The sequence below is a fragment of the Camelus dromedarius genome, chromosome 15 (assembly GCF_036321535.1).
Source record: "Camelus dromedarius isolate mCamDro1 chromosome 15, mCamDro1.pat, whole genome shotgun sequence".
In the NCBI taxonomy this organism is placed as follows: domain Eukaryota; kingdom Metazoa; phylum Chordata; class Mammalia; order Artiodactyla; family Camelidae; genus Camelus; species Camelus dromedarius.
In genome coordinates this window covers 50600986-50618590 of record NC_087450.1, presented here as the reverse complement: position 1 = coordinate 50618590, position 17605 = coordinate 50600986, and the positions used below count along the sequence as shown (strand labels likewise).

General features: G+C 39.6%; 1 protein-coding gene and 1 non-coding gene across 8 annotated transcripts in view; both read right to left on the bottom strand.

The window, feature by feature from the left end:
* Positions 1-12459: 12459 nt before the first annotated feature.
* Positions 12460-17605, bottom strand: part of PUM2 (pumilio RNA binding family member 2) — an 83526-nt gene continuing 78380 nt past the window's right edge. For all 7 annotated transcript variants that reach the window (XM_064494710.1, XM_031466631.2, XM_064494711.1 and 4 more), the window contains 2 exons: positions 17061-17253; positions 12460-15458 (listed from right to left, as the gene is read on the bottom strand). In XM_064494710.1, coding sequence (XP_064350780.1) covers positions 15327-15458; positions 17061-17253 — 325 coding nt within the window. In that variant the 3' untranslated portion in view covers positions 12460-15326. The remainder of the gene's footprint in view (positions 15459-17060; positions 17254-17605) is intronic.
* On the bottom strand, positions 16472-16574 carry LOC116157574 (U6 spliceosomal RNA). Its single transcript, XR_004141703.1, has one exon. It is a non-coding gene; the product is annotated as a U6 spliceosomal RNA (small nuclear RNA).

Below are 17605 nucleotides of genomic sequence, written 5' to 3'. Positions count from 1 at the left end.
AAAGAGGGTTTTGCAGTGTATCCGTTTCCTGCGGCTGGTGTAACAAATTACGACAAATTTGGCTGCTTAAAATAACACATATTTTTTCCTTTACATTTCTGGGAGCCAGAAGCCCCAAATCAGTTTCACTGGGCTGAAATTATGGTGCTGGCAGGCCCGCACTCCCTGCAGAGGCTCTGGGGGAGAATGTCCCTTCTGACTGGTGGTTGCCAGCATTGCTTGGCTTGTGTCTGCCGCACTCCAATATTCCAGTCTCTCTGCTCTGTCTTCACATTTCATCTTTGTGTCATAAAATCTCCCTCTGCCTTCCTCTTATAAGGATGTAGGTGATTGATTTCCTCTAGAAGCCACCTGGATAATCCAAGATAATCTCCCCATCTCAAAATGCTTAACTGAATCATATCTGCATATCTACAAAAGACCCCTCCCTCTGATGGTCCCCCCAACGTAAAGTAACTTTTACCAGATCCAGGGATTAGGACATGGCTATTTGGGGATCATTATTCAGCCAACTATAGGCAGGGAGAGTGGTGAAAGGCTATTCCCCACCAGGTTCCAGATGGGGAATCCTGCACAGAACAGGCAGGGAAGCAAGAAATAGCTCAGAATGTCCTGGAACTGGAAGGAGTCTGCATTGGCCTGGATTGGCCAGAGCACAAGAGGCCTCTGGAGAGCTGGATCAGAGAGAGCGAGCCTCCACTGCCGGGCCACGCCCTGGGCAGAAGCACCACTGAGCAGAGGAGGGACTCGATTGGGGTTTTGTGATAGAAAGATACTTCAGCCACTGGGTGGAGGACAGGCTGCAGGGATGGAGACCACCGGTGGGGACACAGAGAAAGCCAGCAGAGAGAGAGGACCAGCTTGCCTAGAGGGGATGGCAGTGAAGATGGGGGAGGGGGCAGGATGGAAGACTGTGGAGGAGGTAGAATGTGATGAGGCTTGGAGTTGGATGAGGGAGAGGAAGCATGCAATTCTGAAAATCAGTGGTGGCATCTTTCCACCTGGTTTATGTAAATAGCTCACATCAGTGTGTGAAGTGGCCGCCCAGGCTGGGGCATCGCTGGGCGCTGAAGTCATGAGGCGAACCCTTCTGTGGCCCGTGACTCAGTTCTCGGGAGCAGCCTTTGTTGGAAACTTGGACAGGAAGCTCTCCCGCAGGCAGGTGTGCCGATGCCAGCCACACCTGCCCAGGTGCAGCCAGGCCCATTCATCCTGAGCCACTTCCTGGGGTGGGGCCCGCTTGCCCCTGGCCCACACCAGCCCGTCCCCACGTGGCTATCACCAATGACCTGGTGTCTGAGAAGCCGCCTGGCTCTCTGACTCAGCCCGGTATTGGGAAGGGGCACTGATGCTGCTGTGCATAGGGCAGGGGAGCAGAGAAGCTGGAGGCCAAGGCTGTCCCCTCCCCTCCCAGCTGACAACTATATGCAATTTCCTCCCACAAATTCTTAGCACTACTTTAGCTGTGTGACCTTGAGCAAGGAATTTAACCTCTCTGTGCTTTAATATGCTCCTCTGTGAACTGAGGAAATACTAGTACCTACCTCAGAGTTGTTGAGATGATTAAATGAGATAAGCACTGTGCAGGAGTCTGCAGGTTGCCTGGCACACACATAAGTGCTCCCTGCAGGTTAGTGATGCTGGAGATGTGACAGTGGGACTGGGGGAGGCAGAGAGACTGGAGTTTGAACTTGAGCTTTACTGCCTGCTCCCCATGTGACCTGAGGCAGGTTCCTTAAGCATTCTGAACTCCAACTGTTGTGAAGATTGAATGAGAAAACACATATACACCACTTAGCACCTTCGTTGGCACCAGGCCAGATAAATAGAAACAATAGAGAAGTTAAGCTTTCTAAAGCCCCCCAGGGGAGATCCTGAGCTGGCTCCAGTTGGGCTGTAGAAGCCAAGGTGTTATGGGGGTGCAGATTCCTGTGTACACACACACACACACACACACACACACACACACACACACACACACGAGCCTCAACGTCTAGCCCCAGGATACATATGCAGATTCCACAGACTCCACAGAAAGTAACTTTGAATTCAATTTGTCAACTGGGAAAAAGAAAGAAAAAGCACAACCTGAAACTCGTGAGTTCATTCATTCAGCAGAGTTACTGAGGACTTAAACCCGGGACAAGATGGCTCTGAGGGACTGTTCCTAAGAGGCAAGGGAAGAGTCAGGATAGTTTTTGCTGGAAAAAAAAATGTAGTTGGAAATCAAAAGATTACCGCTAATCACAAAAAACAGACATCTCAAGTTAACACATTTAGTGTTTTTCTATGTTTGCGAAGATGCAAGAATCTGGGTTCACTGAGATTATTCCTTTGATATGCACCTTAACTACCTAGGGCCTGAGTTCCCCTCAGGGCACTGTGGGGGCTGGGGGGCTGCAGTGGCTGATGGCTTGGTGGCCACATCTTTTGTTTACTGAGATGGCAGGCAACATTCTTTGTCCACACACTACAGAGGCTGTGTTAGGCAAAAGTTATAAACTGATAGCTCCTAAGATAGTGTTTTGCCCTCACAGTGTTTTTAAAAAGGAGATTTCCATGACGTGAGTGCACATGAGAATGCAGATTTCTATGTTCTAGAAGAATCAGAAGAGCTAGTAATGCCGGACCCACATCTCTTCATGGCAAAGACCAGCTGAAGCTACGAGTCGTGAAGTGTGCGCAATTCTAGCTCATCCACCAGCTCCTGGGCCCGGCGAGGGTCCAGTTCCAAACTCTGGCATCAGACTGGATTTGAACTCTCGCCCTGCCTCCCTGGACAAGTCCTACAACCTTTCTAAGTCTCAGTTTCTTCATCTGTAAGATGGGTATAATAATAGTACCTTCCTGATACGGTTGTGATGAGGGTGAAATGAGATGGTATATGTAAAGCATTTAGCCCCGGGCCCTTTAGTAACTATTCTATACTTTGCAGCTATTGATGTTAAGGTTGCTTCTGGAACCAGCCCATGATTTCAGGATCAAAGCTGACTTCTACGGAGACTAGAAGGCAATGTCTTTAATTTGGACAGCTTGTTTTCCCAGGTCTAACCCCTGCCAACTGATAATCCCTGGGGACCAGAACTCTTTCCCCAGACCTGATGTTTCCACATGTTACTTGTTGACCCCACCCCCTCCCTTGACCATACTTTTGAGGCCTAATCAGGACAGAACCCCCACGAGCTCTCATGGATACCATATTTATCTCCACACCCACCTCTTATAATCCCGTGGAATGGAGCGTTGGTGAAGCTGGAAAGGAATTCCTTTAAGTAAGTGTCAGGACTAAGCTGTGGGGTCACTGGAGAAGGAGATGGTGTTTGCTCTCAGACACATGGAAATACAGGCAGACAGACAGATAACTCATCCGATAGAAGCCAGGCAGTCAGGCCAGGTGAGTTCAGAGGAGGCCCCTGAGAAGGTGGGAGCTTCTAATGACAAGTAGGACTTGTCTCACAGAGCAGAAACGGAAGGGCCCCCCAGGCAGAGGGCACTGCATGAGCAAAGTGGCCCCGGACCACGGGGGAGGGAGCGGCAGGCGGGGGTGCCAAGGTAGGGACTGTGAATGTGGCCTGAGGCTGCCACGGAGGGTGTTAGGCAGGGATTGACTTTTCTCTCTCTCTCTCTCTCTCTTTCTCTGTCACACACACACACACACACACACACACACACACACACACACACACACACACACACACACACACACACACACAGTGACCGTCTGATCCAGGGAGAAGGGAAGGAGGACAGGCGCCCTCGGGCAGAGGCAGGGAACTCCCGTCTGCTAAGAGCCCACCATGAAGCAGGCCTTCTGTGAAGAGGGATTTTCTTTTGCCCCCTCCCTTCTGTCCTGCCCTCCTTCCTTTGTTCTTTCTAATTAACAGACTTTTTAAGAGCAGCTTTTGGTTTACAGAGAAACTGAGAGGAAAGCACAGAGAGTTCCCATGTACTAGCCCCCACCCAGGTTCCCCATCATTAACATCTTGCGTTGGAGGAGGGGGTGCATCTGTTGCAACTGATGAACCAAGGCCAATACAGGATTATTACTAAAGCCCGCAGTTTACGTTAGGGTTCTCTGCGGCGTTGTGCATTCTGTGAGCCCTGACAAGCGTATACTGTCATATGTCCACCCTGTAACATCACACAGAGTTTCACCGCCCTAAAAATCCCCTCTGCCCCACCTATTCATGACTCTGACCTCTGGTAACCCTTGGCTTTATAGTTTCTCCACAGGTTTGCCTTTTCCAGAATGCCCCATAGTTTGAGTTGCACAGCATGTGGCCTTTCCAGATTTTGGCTTCTTTCACTTAATAACGTGGTTTTCAGGTTCTCCGTGTCTTTTCATAACTCGACAGCTCATTTCTTTTTTTATCTCTGAATAATATTCCTGTGTCTGGATGCAGCAATTTCTTTATCCACTCACCTACTGAAGGACATCTTGGTTGCCTCCAAGTTTTGGCAATTATGAGTAACGCCGCTATCAACGTGTGTGTGCAGTTTTTCGCATGGACATAAGATTTCAACCCATTTGGGTAAATACCTAGGAGCACAACTGCTGGGTCATCTGGTAAGACTCTCTTTCAGTTTCATGATAGATGAATACAATCACATCATAAAAATACCAAATGATGCTGTATAAAACACCAAGGTTGCACCTTGGCCCTGGTCCTCATCTTGTGCTTCCCTTTTTTATTTTCTTCACAAATGAGGAAAGCGTGTCCCTGAGATGTGACTTGTAGAATTCACACCAGGCAGCTGTGGAACACTTGCCTTAGAGGTCCTTGGAAGAGAGTCAAGGGTACTGTGCCTGGCTGCAAGTATGAGGGTGATTGGTAGTGGTGGTGGGGGAGGCTGACCCCGCCCACCTCCCCCCCTCCCCCTCCCCTCGATGCTCCCTTTAGAACCCAGTCATCACAAAGTGAGAGAACCCAGGCTACAGGGAGAGGCCGTGTGTGGGTGTCCTGGCTGACAGCTGATAGCCACATCAACTGCTAGACATGTGAGTGAACTCAGCGTCAGATGACTGGCCCCCAGCCTTCAAGCTGCCCCAGCTGACCCCGAATGGAGCTGCCTGGATCCTTGCCCACATCGCTAATCTACCGAGTTCAAAAAAAAAAAAAGAAAAGAAATTGCTGTTGTTATAAGTCCTTGGATGGCGGGTAGTTGATTTCATAGCAAAAGATAAGTAAAACACATTAGAATATGACAAAATGTTCCAGGCCCATCTTGTACATTTCCTACCCTAAACCTTTAATTAGCCAATGAGAAATGACACTTGAAGACCACAGTTTGAACTCTTTGGGTGAACAGACTTTACAGATTAATTTAGGGAGAAAGAATAAAATTATTGAATCTTCCTATCCTAGAATATGTGGTCACTATTTAATCTGTTCTTTTCCATCTTTCAGTGAAAATTATTTTCTTCACATTGCAAATTACTTATTTGCTTTTTCTTTATGGTTGTTTATTTCAAAGCTTTTGTTACTATCATGAATTAAAAAAATGTTGCTGTAACTATTACTAGTTTTTGTATATTAATCATATATCTTGAACTCTTAGTTCTAAAACTTTGGGTTGATTCTCTCAGATTTTTTAGGTAAACCATCCTATCATTTTTTCCCCTTTCTAATACTCATACGTCTCTGCTTTTCCTAGCGCATGTCCTCCTGCTAAATGCTGAATAGTGGTGGCGACTGTGAACCTTCTTATTTGCTTCTGTCTTTAATGGGATTGCTTCTAATGTTTCAACATTAAGTTTGCTGTTTGCTCTAAGTTTTTGATAGGTACAGTTTTTTAGATTAAGGAAGTTTCTCAACATTGTTAGCTTGTACGAGTTTTTATCAGAAAAGGGTATTGAAATGTATTCATTGCTTGTCTTACTATTCAGTATGGTTAGTTTTCCTTGTTTATGCATTAATGCAATAAATTATATTAATAAAATTTCTAGTGTTCCACTACCCTGAATTCCTGCGATAAATTCTGCTTGGTCATGAAGTATCACTCCTCTGGATTTGATTGGTTATGTGTTACTTAGGAGTTTTGTATTTATACACATAAATGAAAATAGCCCATGGTGACTTGTGTGTGAGCTATCATTCTGTTTAGCTTCCAAAGTTATCATAGTTTTGTAGAATAACTTGGGAAACTTTCATTGTTTTCCATGCTCTGCAAAATTTTGTATAAACTATGAATTATATGCTCCTTGAAGATTTATTGTGGAACTTGCCCAGTCTGGGCTTGTGCCTTTATTTTAAGGGTGTATTTTTGATAACTTCTTTTTTCTTCCTTCCTTCCTTCCTTCACTCATTCCTTCCTCCCTCCATCCATCCCTTCCTTCCTTCCTTACCCATTTTAAGTGTACAGTTCAGCAGTGTTAAGTATACTCACATTGCTGTGCAACGAGATCTGTAGAATTTTTTCATCTTGCAAACTAAAACTCTAAATCCATTAAAGAGTAACTGTCCATTTCCCTCTACCCCTTGTCCCTGCAACCACCATTCTGTTTCTATGAATTTAACTATTTTAAATTTATTTTATAAGTGAAATAATACAGTATGTCTTTTTGTGACTAGCTTATCTCACTTAGTATAATATCCTCAAGGTTTATTCATGTTGTAGCATGTGTCAGGTTTTCCTTTTTTAAGGCTGAATAATATTCCATTGTATATAGATACCACATTTTAAAAAATCTATTCATTCATTGATGGACACCGATTGTCCACCTTTTGGCTATTGTGAAAAATGCTGCTATAAACATAGGTATGCAAATATCTCTTTGAGATCCTACTTTCAATTCTTTTAGGTATATACCCAGAAGTGGGAAGTGGGATTTTAGGATCATACGGTAGTTCTTTTTTTCATTTTTTGAGGAACTGCCACAGTGTTTTCCATAGCAGCTATACCCCTTTACATTACCAATAACAGTGCACAGGGCTCTGGTTTCTGTACATCCTGACACTTGCTATTTTCTGTTTGATAGTAGCCATCCTCATGGGCAAGAGGTACAAATCTCATTGTGGTTTTGATTTCCAGCTAACATAACAGTTAGTGATGTTGAGCATCTTTTCATATGCTTGTTGGCCATTCTTTTGTCATCTTTGGAGAAATGTCTCTTTATGTCCTTCACCCATTTTTTAATAGGATTGTATTTTTTCTTCTTCTTGAGTTGTAGTTCTTTATATATTCTGGATATTAATCCCTTATCAGATACATAGTTTGAAAATATTTTCTCACATTCTGTAGGTTGCCTTTTCACTCTGCTGATTGTTCCCTTTGATGCATAGACATTTTAAAGTTTGATATATAGTCCCATTTCTCTATTTTTACTTTTGTTGCATGTGCTTTAGGTGTTATGTGCAAGAAATCAATGCCAATGTCATTAAGTTTTTCCCATATATTTCCTTCTAGGAGTTCTATGGTTGTAGGTCTTGCATTCGGGTCTTTAATCCATTTTGAGTTAATTTTTATATATGCTGTAAGGGAAGTGTCCAACTTCATTATTTAGCATGAGGATATCCTGTTTCCCCAACACCATTTGTTGAAAAGATTGTTCTTTCCCCCACTGAATGTTCTTGGCACTTGTGTTGAAGATAATTTGCCATATACGCGATGGTTTATTTCTGGACTCTCTACTCTATTCTGCTGGTTCATATGTTTGTCTTTATCCTTGTCCCACATTGTTTTTATTATTCCTGTTTTGGCTTTTTCTTGAGGTATAATTGACATATAACATATTAGTTTCAGGTGTACAACATATGATTCACTATTTGTATATAATGCAAAATGATCACCACATTACGTCTAGCTAACACCCACACTGTTTTGACTACTGTAGCTTTGTAAAAAGTTTTGAAATCAGGACATGTGAGACCTTTCTTTACTTTGTTCTTTTGACCACCTTCTTAACTTCTTGTATGGTTATTGGTCTATTTAAGCTTTCTGTTCTTCTTGAATCAGTTCTTTTGTTGTTATCGTTATTGTTGAGTAAAGGAAGATTTATTCAGAGAGAGATACATACTCCATAGACAAGAGTGCAGGCTGTTGCAGAAAGCCAGAGAAAGGCCACGAGGTGTAGGGGTTGGGTGCTCAGTTTAAAGTAAAAGTAGATATACACTCCATAGAGTGCTGTCTCACTCAGAAGGGGGAGTGGCCGAATCAGGTCTTTTTTTTTAAGTGAAGTATAGCTGATTTACAATATTGTGTTAGGAAAGCAATTTGGTTATATAGATGTATTTTTTCCTGTTGTTTTCCATTACAAGTTATTATAACATATGGAATATAGTTTCCTGTGCTATACAGGTAAATTCATGTTATTTATCTATTTTATGCATAGTAGTTTGTATCTGTTAATACCATACTCCTAATTTATCCCCTCCCTCCTCCTTTTTCCCTTTGGTAACCATCAGTTTGTTTCTCTATCTGAGTTTGCCTGTTTTGAATCTAGATTCATTTGCATTATTTTTAGATTCCACATCTAAGTGATATCATGTGATATTTGTCTTTCTCTTGAATAAATTCTTCATACTTCCCTAGAAAATTATACATTTCACTTGATTTTTAAGTTACAGGTAGGCTTTTTATATAATGGTCTCCTGTAATTAAAAAAGTCATTTTACATCCCCTTACTGATGTTTGTATCTTCCATCTTTTTTCAAAATTCAGATTTGCCAAAAGCATGTCTAATTCATTGTTGTTTCTAACAGGATTGAGTTTGTTCTTTCTGTGAAGTTTATTAATTCCTTCTACATTTTTTTTGTAATTACTTTGTTATTTTACTAAATAAATTATTAAATTATCTTCAGATTTTCTTGGCTAACCATTTTTCTACGAACAGCCTTTGGCTCAAATCCCCCAGGTTTCGCATAGCACTCACTGTAATTAATTTTGAAGGCAGCCCACGCAGTTTATTCCAGGTTACAATTGTTCTTTTACCTAGGAGTTATTAAGAATGGTATTTTAAAGATTTCTAAGATATATTTCTAGTAATAGATAATATTTCTAAGACAAATTTTTGGCTTTATGCTGTGAATCCTATTGTATTCAGTTCAATGAATGTGCCCTGTATAGTTTCAGAACTGATTTTCAAAGAAGTAGGGTGGGGGGGGGGGGGGCTCCCAAACATCCCTCCTCCCCTCTGGGTGATCCTCCTAACCTTTGGTGTAAGATGGGCCCACCAGGGGTTCAGAGTTCCTGACTTTTCAAGGCTCCTTCCCATGAAAGTCCTGGGCGAGACCGAGGTGAGATGGGAGTTGGCAGCTCTAACAGGGATTTCTTAACTCTGTAACTCTCAGGGCTGCCTTCGCCTCCCTCCAGTTTCTCTTTACTTCTGCTGCTTTGCCCACCATGTAGGAGGGTCCTTTACAGCACCGTACTTGTCACTCCCTGCTCAAGAATTTATGATGACTCTCTATTGTTAACCACCGCATTTCTCCAAGGACCTCATTCTTTGGCGGTAATTCTTAGAGGTGCTCATTAAATACAACTGTAAGAAAACATAGTGACTGATGCCATGGCCTCAACCCCAACCTCCCAGGTCCTCCTGCCCACCCTAGTGCAAGCCTGTTCATTTCTCCTTTCCCTTTCCAGCCCAAGGCACTGCATCCAGTGCCATGCTTCTCACTAGTAGTTATTTTTGAAATCTTGATTTCTGTGTAGATTTAGAGCTTTTGAGGTAGAAACTACTTTTTTTCAGGCTCTTTCCAAACATAAATGGGACATAATGCTTTCTCAGCACAATCTTATTTGATCATGGAATGATTTGTGGTGGACTTTTCTTCACTCTTAACCATTCTTTCCATAAACTCTTGTCTGGCCACAGCCTAGGTCCTGGGTACACAGTAAAGACTTGGTCCTGAACTTGAAGGAACCGTTCTATCCAACTGCATGGGTACCAGCACTGCTCCTAAAATGTCTGCTGAGGTGGGAAAATCAATCTTCTCAAGCAGCCCTTGACTTGCCTACAAGTCAGGTGGTCATGTCTGTTAGGAGTTATTGGGGAGACTCTGAAGGCTGAATCCTGTGATTGGTATGGAGTTGGGTGAGACCCTCTGGGTTTCTGATTTCTAAATACCTCCTGCGTAGGGGAGACTTCAACTGGTCTTAACTTTGCTGTCCAGGCAGATGCTGGAGGGGACGGTTCATAGGGCCAGCAGGCATAGTTTTCTCAATTCAATGCTTTGTTTGTTATAGTAAGTCTAACTGGCAGAAATTACTAAGGAGTGTTACTGTGGCTTCCTCCTTTCAGGTCACATCAGTTGCATGGACACTTACAAAAGGCTCTTCCTCACTTGACCGTCACTGGCTTAAGTCTCAAAGCACAGATACTTATAAATTATCCAAAATGACTCAGAGGTACTCAGCAAAACAACAATATATTGGCAGACCTCTCCTTCTATTGAAGCATACTCAAACTGCTCAGTGAAAATGATGCAGCGGATGTGTGTGAGGAATGGCCGAGACCAAAAACCTGTTTGAGTCTCATATGCTTTCCAAGGGTGTGGGTGTGAGGAGGGACGGAGGCAGGAGAGAGGAAGGATAGAGATTTCTCCAGCACATTGCCTTTGATTTCCTCCCCTTGTCTCCATCCTGGCAGCCATACACTTCAGGGCAAAGCTACTATTACTTGTACCAAGAGAAAAAAAAAAAAAAAGATTAAAGCAAGAACAAGAATTAAAATGTTGTAAAGTTCCTTAATCACATCATCAACAGTTTTCCCGCTAACTTAGTTATTTATCTGCAACTTGAATCAAGAACTCCTTTGCAGAAACATGAGCTCCAAGCGAAATGTTCTGAGCTCCTGTATGTAGGCAAACTGGAAAACAACAAAGAATAAAACCTTAACTCTAACAGGAGGCACTGAGTACTCACTGTCCCTGCACGTTACATATTCTCATTTAATCCTCACGATTTTAAAAGGTAGGAAACTAAGGCTTCAAAGATTAAACTGCTGTCCTAACAGGGAAAAACTAAAGGGTTTGGAACCTGGGCAATGTAGTTCCAGAGCCTAAACTCTGAACCATAACCCTCGGAAGCCCAAGAAAATTTGGTTCTTAATGTAACCAATTTCTTTCTTAAATTATCAAATACAATACAGGATTATTTAAGTTCCTGGTAAATACTTAGAAAAAAAAGGTTATGACTAGAATATTACACAAGTATCTACAGGATGTGGAGGTAAGAAAGTTAAATATTCCACCTAATTTTGAGCTCCCTATAGGACCCAGCCTGTGGTTGTTAGGTTCTTAGTATCAAGTACCCTTAGATCTGAGGTTCTGTGGGCAGGCAGGATATTATTCCTACTTTACAGATAGATAACTTAGAGGCCTAGAGGGTTACTACACAGCCTACACGTCTCTGCCCAGCCTAGGCCTGACTCCCCTTCCCTCTGCAGGGCCCTTCCAGAGGCACACTGCTGCCTCTTCCAAGTGAGCACCATTACTTCTCACCTGTGTCCAGAGATGAATTTACTGAGTCTGCAGCATTCAAATTCCATCAGATGCTACTCTGGTCCTTTCAAGTTAAGCGGGGCAAAGTACAGTGAATACTGTTCCCTGAGCGGTTTCTCTGCCTTCCCCCACTCGCCCACCTCCTTCAAACCAGAGACACCACTGTCAGTAGGGCAGATACTACCAGGTCACCTTAGGAAACTGCTTTTCTGAAGTTGATAAGCAATGGTGGGAGGATATGATACTTCCTTTTTAGGATCTTCAATTTCATTACTCTAAGTGGGGTAGGTCAACAATTCCAGAAGGGCTGTTTTCAGTTTGGAATAGAACCAAACAATGATCAAATTAAAATGGAGGCTAAACAATGTGTGTGATAAAAATCCCCTTTCCTATTTAGCTTTATGTAGATCTCCATTTTGGATTCTATCAAATTATCTTACAGATTAAAAAAAAATACAGGTATAGAAGGGACAGGAAATGGAAATAGCATTAGCACTGGTTGAGAATTAGGTTCAAGGTTATCTTTATATATATATATATATTCTCAATTCTTAAAACCAATGAGGATTTAATAGTTCCATGTCTTTAAAGATGAAGGCACTGAGGCTGAGATGAGTTAACACATCCAAATTCACAAGGTTTCTAAACAAAGAGGTTAACTTTAAATCCATGCCTGAACTCAAACTATACTTTTGGATAACAGTCTCCTTAAGTGCATGTGGAAAGTAAACAAACACCTGTGGGTGTTTCAATATGTGATTTAATTTAATCCTCAAAAACAACTCTGAAGAAGCATCATTGCATCAGTAAGGAAACAGGCTTAAAGTTTCATCATATGAGGTGTGTAATCACTCTATGTAATTAGACAGATCATGACTATTAAAAGATAAGATAAACACCATCAGCATAATCAGTGGCCCCAGACTAGCATCCATGTGATAGACATTTTTGTTTTCCTTAAATCAGAGAAAACTTGAATGATCAATGTAAATTGTAATTGAGGTACAGAGGGGTATTTTATCTAGAGAAAAACACGAGACGAGGTTTATTTCATACAATGTTATTCACACATTTTTCATTTCCTAATTTATACATAATATACAAAGAAGTGAAGATAACATTATTTCATATGAACCAATAAGAGCCAGGACTTAGACAAACTGGTCCAGAAACAATCCATATCAAAAGGAGACACCCAAGAGTAAAGCCCAAGTGGCTCCGCCTAATTGTTTCTTTATTCTTAAATGTTATTTTCAGATTTTACCAAAACTCCACGCCAACATACTAAAAGGTGGAATCAGAGAGATGGGCACCAAAAATGGCAGACCATAAAGTTTCTAGAACAAACATTCTTCTAGAACAGGCCCCAAAGCATTGAGAAGATTGGGTTGTCAACATTGGGATACATGGGAAGATCAGAACCCCAAGACGATGGTTCCGTTTCCCAAGGTGCTGATCTCTAGGACTTCCTAATTTGCAGAAATAACTGCCTGTGTGAACAGACAACAGGGATAAAGGAAAACCCGGAATTCAACTGTGCAAATCCAGGAAAGTCACTACCAATCTCCAAGAAGGACAACTTTGATCCTGAAACCATGAGCTGATACTGGGAACAAAAGTTCAACACAGGGTTAAGACACTCTGAGGCTGGTGACACAAAGTGGGAAAGCGTGAAAGGGAGCAGCTCTGTATGGAGAGAAAAAAGCACTGTCACTGTGACTGGGACATGCTGATGAACCAGTGTAACTATGAGAAGGGATAGTGACAAGTGGTTGAATTTAATGGCCTCAACATGGAATGTTGGGTTAGAAAACTAGAATAACTCAACATCAAACATGAAAAACTATGCCTGGCACCCCAAACTTCATGCCGTTATTTTTAGGTTCATGATATGAACAGCTAAGTGAAAAAAACCTTTATATTCAATATTGTGCTCAGAAGATTGCTTTTCTTCTGCAGACTTCTAATAAAAATTCCCTTACATGTTCAATTGAGAGAGACAGCATGGTTCATTAGTTTTCAGCACTAAACATAAGTGGGTCAACATAAATGTTTTATACAAAATACTGACTTCAACAAAATACAAAGCACTTTCTTTATCTTTCAGAAACTGAATATACAAAGCAAGTTTTTTTCCAAAATATTTTCATAGGCAAAGGATTAAAAACGATTTTAATTATACACATATGGTCACAATTTTGCCTTAAAAAGATCGTTGGGAAATGTACATAAGGCCGCTTGTAAATGTACATCATGTTACTGTTATGTCTTATGTCCAGAGAAAAAAATGTTATCATACAGATTTGCTATTACTTGGGAGTAGGCTATTCAAAAATACAGTACTCTTCTGTACAAAGAAAAAAGTTACATCACATTTAATAAGATGGAAAAAGCATTGGCCTCCATGGTAACCAAATATCTCAGTCCAATACTTTCTATTATGCACAATACCCTGACTTCTTGAAAGTGATCCAAATCCTAGCATGTCCATATTAACAGAGTCAACAACTATGTTATAAAACAAAATTTTTCACAATAATAAAAAGAAAGCTGGTTCATACTTCTGAAACCATATAAAGATAAAAAATTTTTTAAAAAATCACTCTCAATTTGGAGAAATAAATTTACATTATACAACACTTTATGCCAGGTCAGAGGGCAGGGACATAAATGTACACTAAAATGCAAATGTTTCCCAATGAGATAAAACAAATTTCATTTACAGCATGAAGGTTTACAAATGTACACCTGTACAACCAAAGAAAGCATCACTACTAAATTAGCAAAGCTTTTATAATAAACATTGAAACAGATTTGCTTTCAAAGTGTAAACTTACATCTATCACTACACACACAATGCATATATTTATAGGAAGCAAAAAAAGCTATCTGAATATGTAATCATGCTTAAATGTTGAGCTATCAAATTCACTTTTCAGTGGCCCCCTTTCACCTCTATCTGGTTCCTACTTACTGAATCTACTATGAAAAAGCAAAATAAAGCTCAACACTTCCTCAACACGTCCTTGTAATTCTATAAGCAAAAACAATACACAAATCTCCACTCTTTCTCACCACAAACCAAACCGAAAAGTTAAAATAGGACTTAACTTTTCGTTTAGTGCACTTAACTGGATGGAAGTGTCACCATGATTCTGTTTTTTCGACCTCTTACAACAATTACATGTGTAGATATATACAATAATTCTGTACATTGCCAGAGACGTTTTAGGGCAGTATTTGTATTAAAACCACATCCAATGTAAGTAATGTTAAGTTCTTTTCATCTCAAATCATTTGTCTTACTTGTCGAGTTTTTATTTGCATGATAATTTGTGAATTACCAAAATACAACTTAACTTTCTTTTTAAAATATTAATAATATTTATGCAGTTGATTGTTAATCTGTTATAAAAGGCTTCACACAAAGGACAAAAAAAAAATAAGGACTATATTTCTATGTACATCTCTATAAACCTGTTGTGCTATGGGGTCCGTAGACCTACCAGACTGCAAGCCAGTTTATTAAAAGAATACTGTACTTTTTCCTTTAAAAACTATTTTTGTGACTTTACAAGGTAAAAATTTACAAAATATGTGACAGCATTTTTTGATACAGTTACATCATATACAGGCATTCTGTGCTTTGCCAGCAATCCAATCTGATAGGTCTCCACTCAGGGTTGAATATAATTTATAACTCACCACCCCCACCCCCCAAATATACACAAGAACCTTAAAAAATTTACAAATGGATGAATAAAGTCAATAAATAGTTTTGCTTTAAAAAAAATTTGAAGATTCATAGCTGAGTTGTGTTTTGATAATTCACAAAAGAAACGTTCTTCTCACATGGCTACATCATCTTCTCTTCTTTTTCCTTTACAGCATTCCATTTGGTGGTCCTCCAATAGGCCCTAGATCTGGGCTATTTTTCAAATAATATTTTTCCAACTTGGCCAATATATGCTTTCCATATGTGTATTTGCGCAAAGTAGTAATGTGAGGTCGAATCTGAAAAACAAACAACCTGCTTAGAAAATCTAAGTTTAATTTTAGTTTCTGATTTCTTAAAAAAGTGCCTCGAAATCTGGGCGATTTAGGAGAATAATTGGAATTTTAAAATTCAAGTCCAAAGAAAGTTGTTTGCATAAGCAGTTCTGATCCACTCAATCTCTCCAAACTTCTACTCTCAAATTTGTTCAATGAATAAACAAACCACCACTTCTATAAGCTATTACACATGCAAATAGCAGAGGGACTCTAAACATAGGAGAGAAGTATCACCAGTGAGCATTCTTATAAAGTTTAGGAGGGCAGGATTCTATAACTCTGGACAAAAACTCAATACAAAATGGAGCAAAAGACATGAACAAGCAACCAGATGTGTGACAGCTAATATATTTAAGATGTTCAATATTTTACTAAAAGTTTTAAAAATGCAAATGAGAAGAATCATATCATTATCTTTCCATCCAGACTGGCAAAGATTTTATAAATAATAATAACTGGTATTGATGAGATAATGGTGAAACAGGCACTCTTCTAAAATACTGGATAGATAGATGTGCAAACCTGTATAAGATTTTTTGAAAGTAACTTGGCAGAATCTATTTAAATGTAACACGTTCACATACTTTGTGCCAGCAATTCCACATCTAGGGATTTATCCTACAAAACAATTATGCAAAGATACTCATATAAAGCACTGCTTATAATAGTTATTAAAAATAAATAATCCAAATGTCATAAATAATACTGGTTAAGTAAATAATGTAGTTGTTAAAAATAACACTGAAAAAATGTCATATATATTTTTAAGCAGAAATATTAAATTTTGAACAACACAGAAAATAAGGAGGCCAAAAATTCTTTTGTGATCTTGAAATTATCCTCTTCTCTATATGAAGAGAGGTCTACAGAGGTTATGTACTTAGTCCCCCGTTTCTTAAATGAATAAATTTAGAGAAATATTAAGAATGAGAAACAAAAAGATTAAGAGTAAAGATTTCTTCCAGTGTTCTTTTTAAAATATGGAACGCTTTACGAATTTGCATGTCATCCTTGCACAGGGCTATGCTAATCTCTGTATCGTTCCAATTTTAGTATATGTGCTGCTGAAGTGAGCACCCAGTGTTCTTTTTAACAGTAAATTTTCCTATGGAAATTAATCATTTCTTAATCAATAGATTCTAGGAGGCTAGAGAGAGAAAACAGCTAAACTGATTTAAAAAAAAAAAAAAACCAATCAAGTCAACATAAATTTTCTCTTTATTAGGTTAGTCAGAAAATCTAATTAGATTTTAAAATCAATGTTCAACCAATGTAACAATGTATTATGGCAAATCAAATATACCTAAATAATATAGTGAAGGGAAAAACAATGCTAAAGGTAGGTAAACAGATGAGATACTAATGTGACTTTATTGAGTACATTACCTTAAGAATTTAATAAAAGGGTATACTGTATCTATATATCTGCCAAAGGTTTTCCACTGATTTTAGACTTTTTTCTCCAGTTGTAACATATATGAGGAAATTAAAGCCTAGGGAAGTTAAGCAGCCTAAAGTCACACAAATTGAATCATTAATTTTAACTACTATAAACTGTATTACCTTGTGCATGATTATCTTTCTCTGAGCAGGTTCAGCCATGTCGATCATCTTCTGAACTACATAATTGGCATACTGGTCCTTCATCATGGTGTATAAGGCACTGTGAGGACCATCATTCTGGCAGCAAACTTCATCAATCAATAAAGCTCTCTCAGCACGGGAGGCATGAGTAACACACTTTTCTACTACATTGCTAAAAAATTAAAGTACATACATAAAAATATTTTTTGTTATTTTTTACAGCAAAATTTCCTTGGCTTTTAAAAGAACTTGATCAATGAGTAAGACAGAAGAGTCAAAATAGCCTTCTCTTTAAAAATTACTTTGAAAACAGAAATTAGTATCATGGAAGAACTCATATTGGACATCTACAAGTTTAATTATAGGCCTCTTAAAATTATAATTAAAACTAAACTATAATTCAAAAGGGGAAACTAAGTCACTAATAAGGCCTGAGGTTTTCATGAACATGAAATAAGTAAATTACATTTGCATTTACTCACAGATCTTGGGGACAAATAATTTTCCAAATACAGATTTCAAAA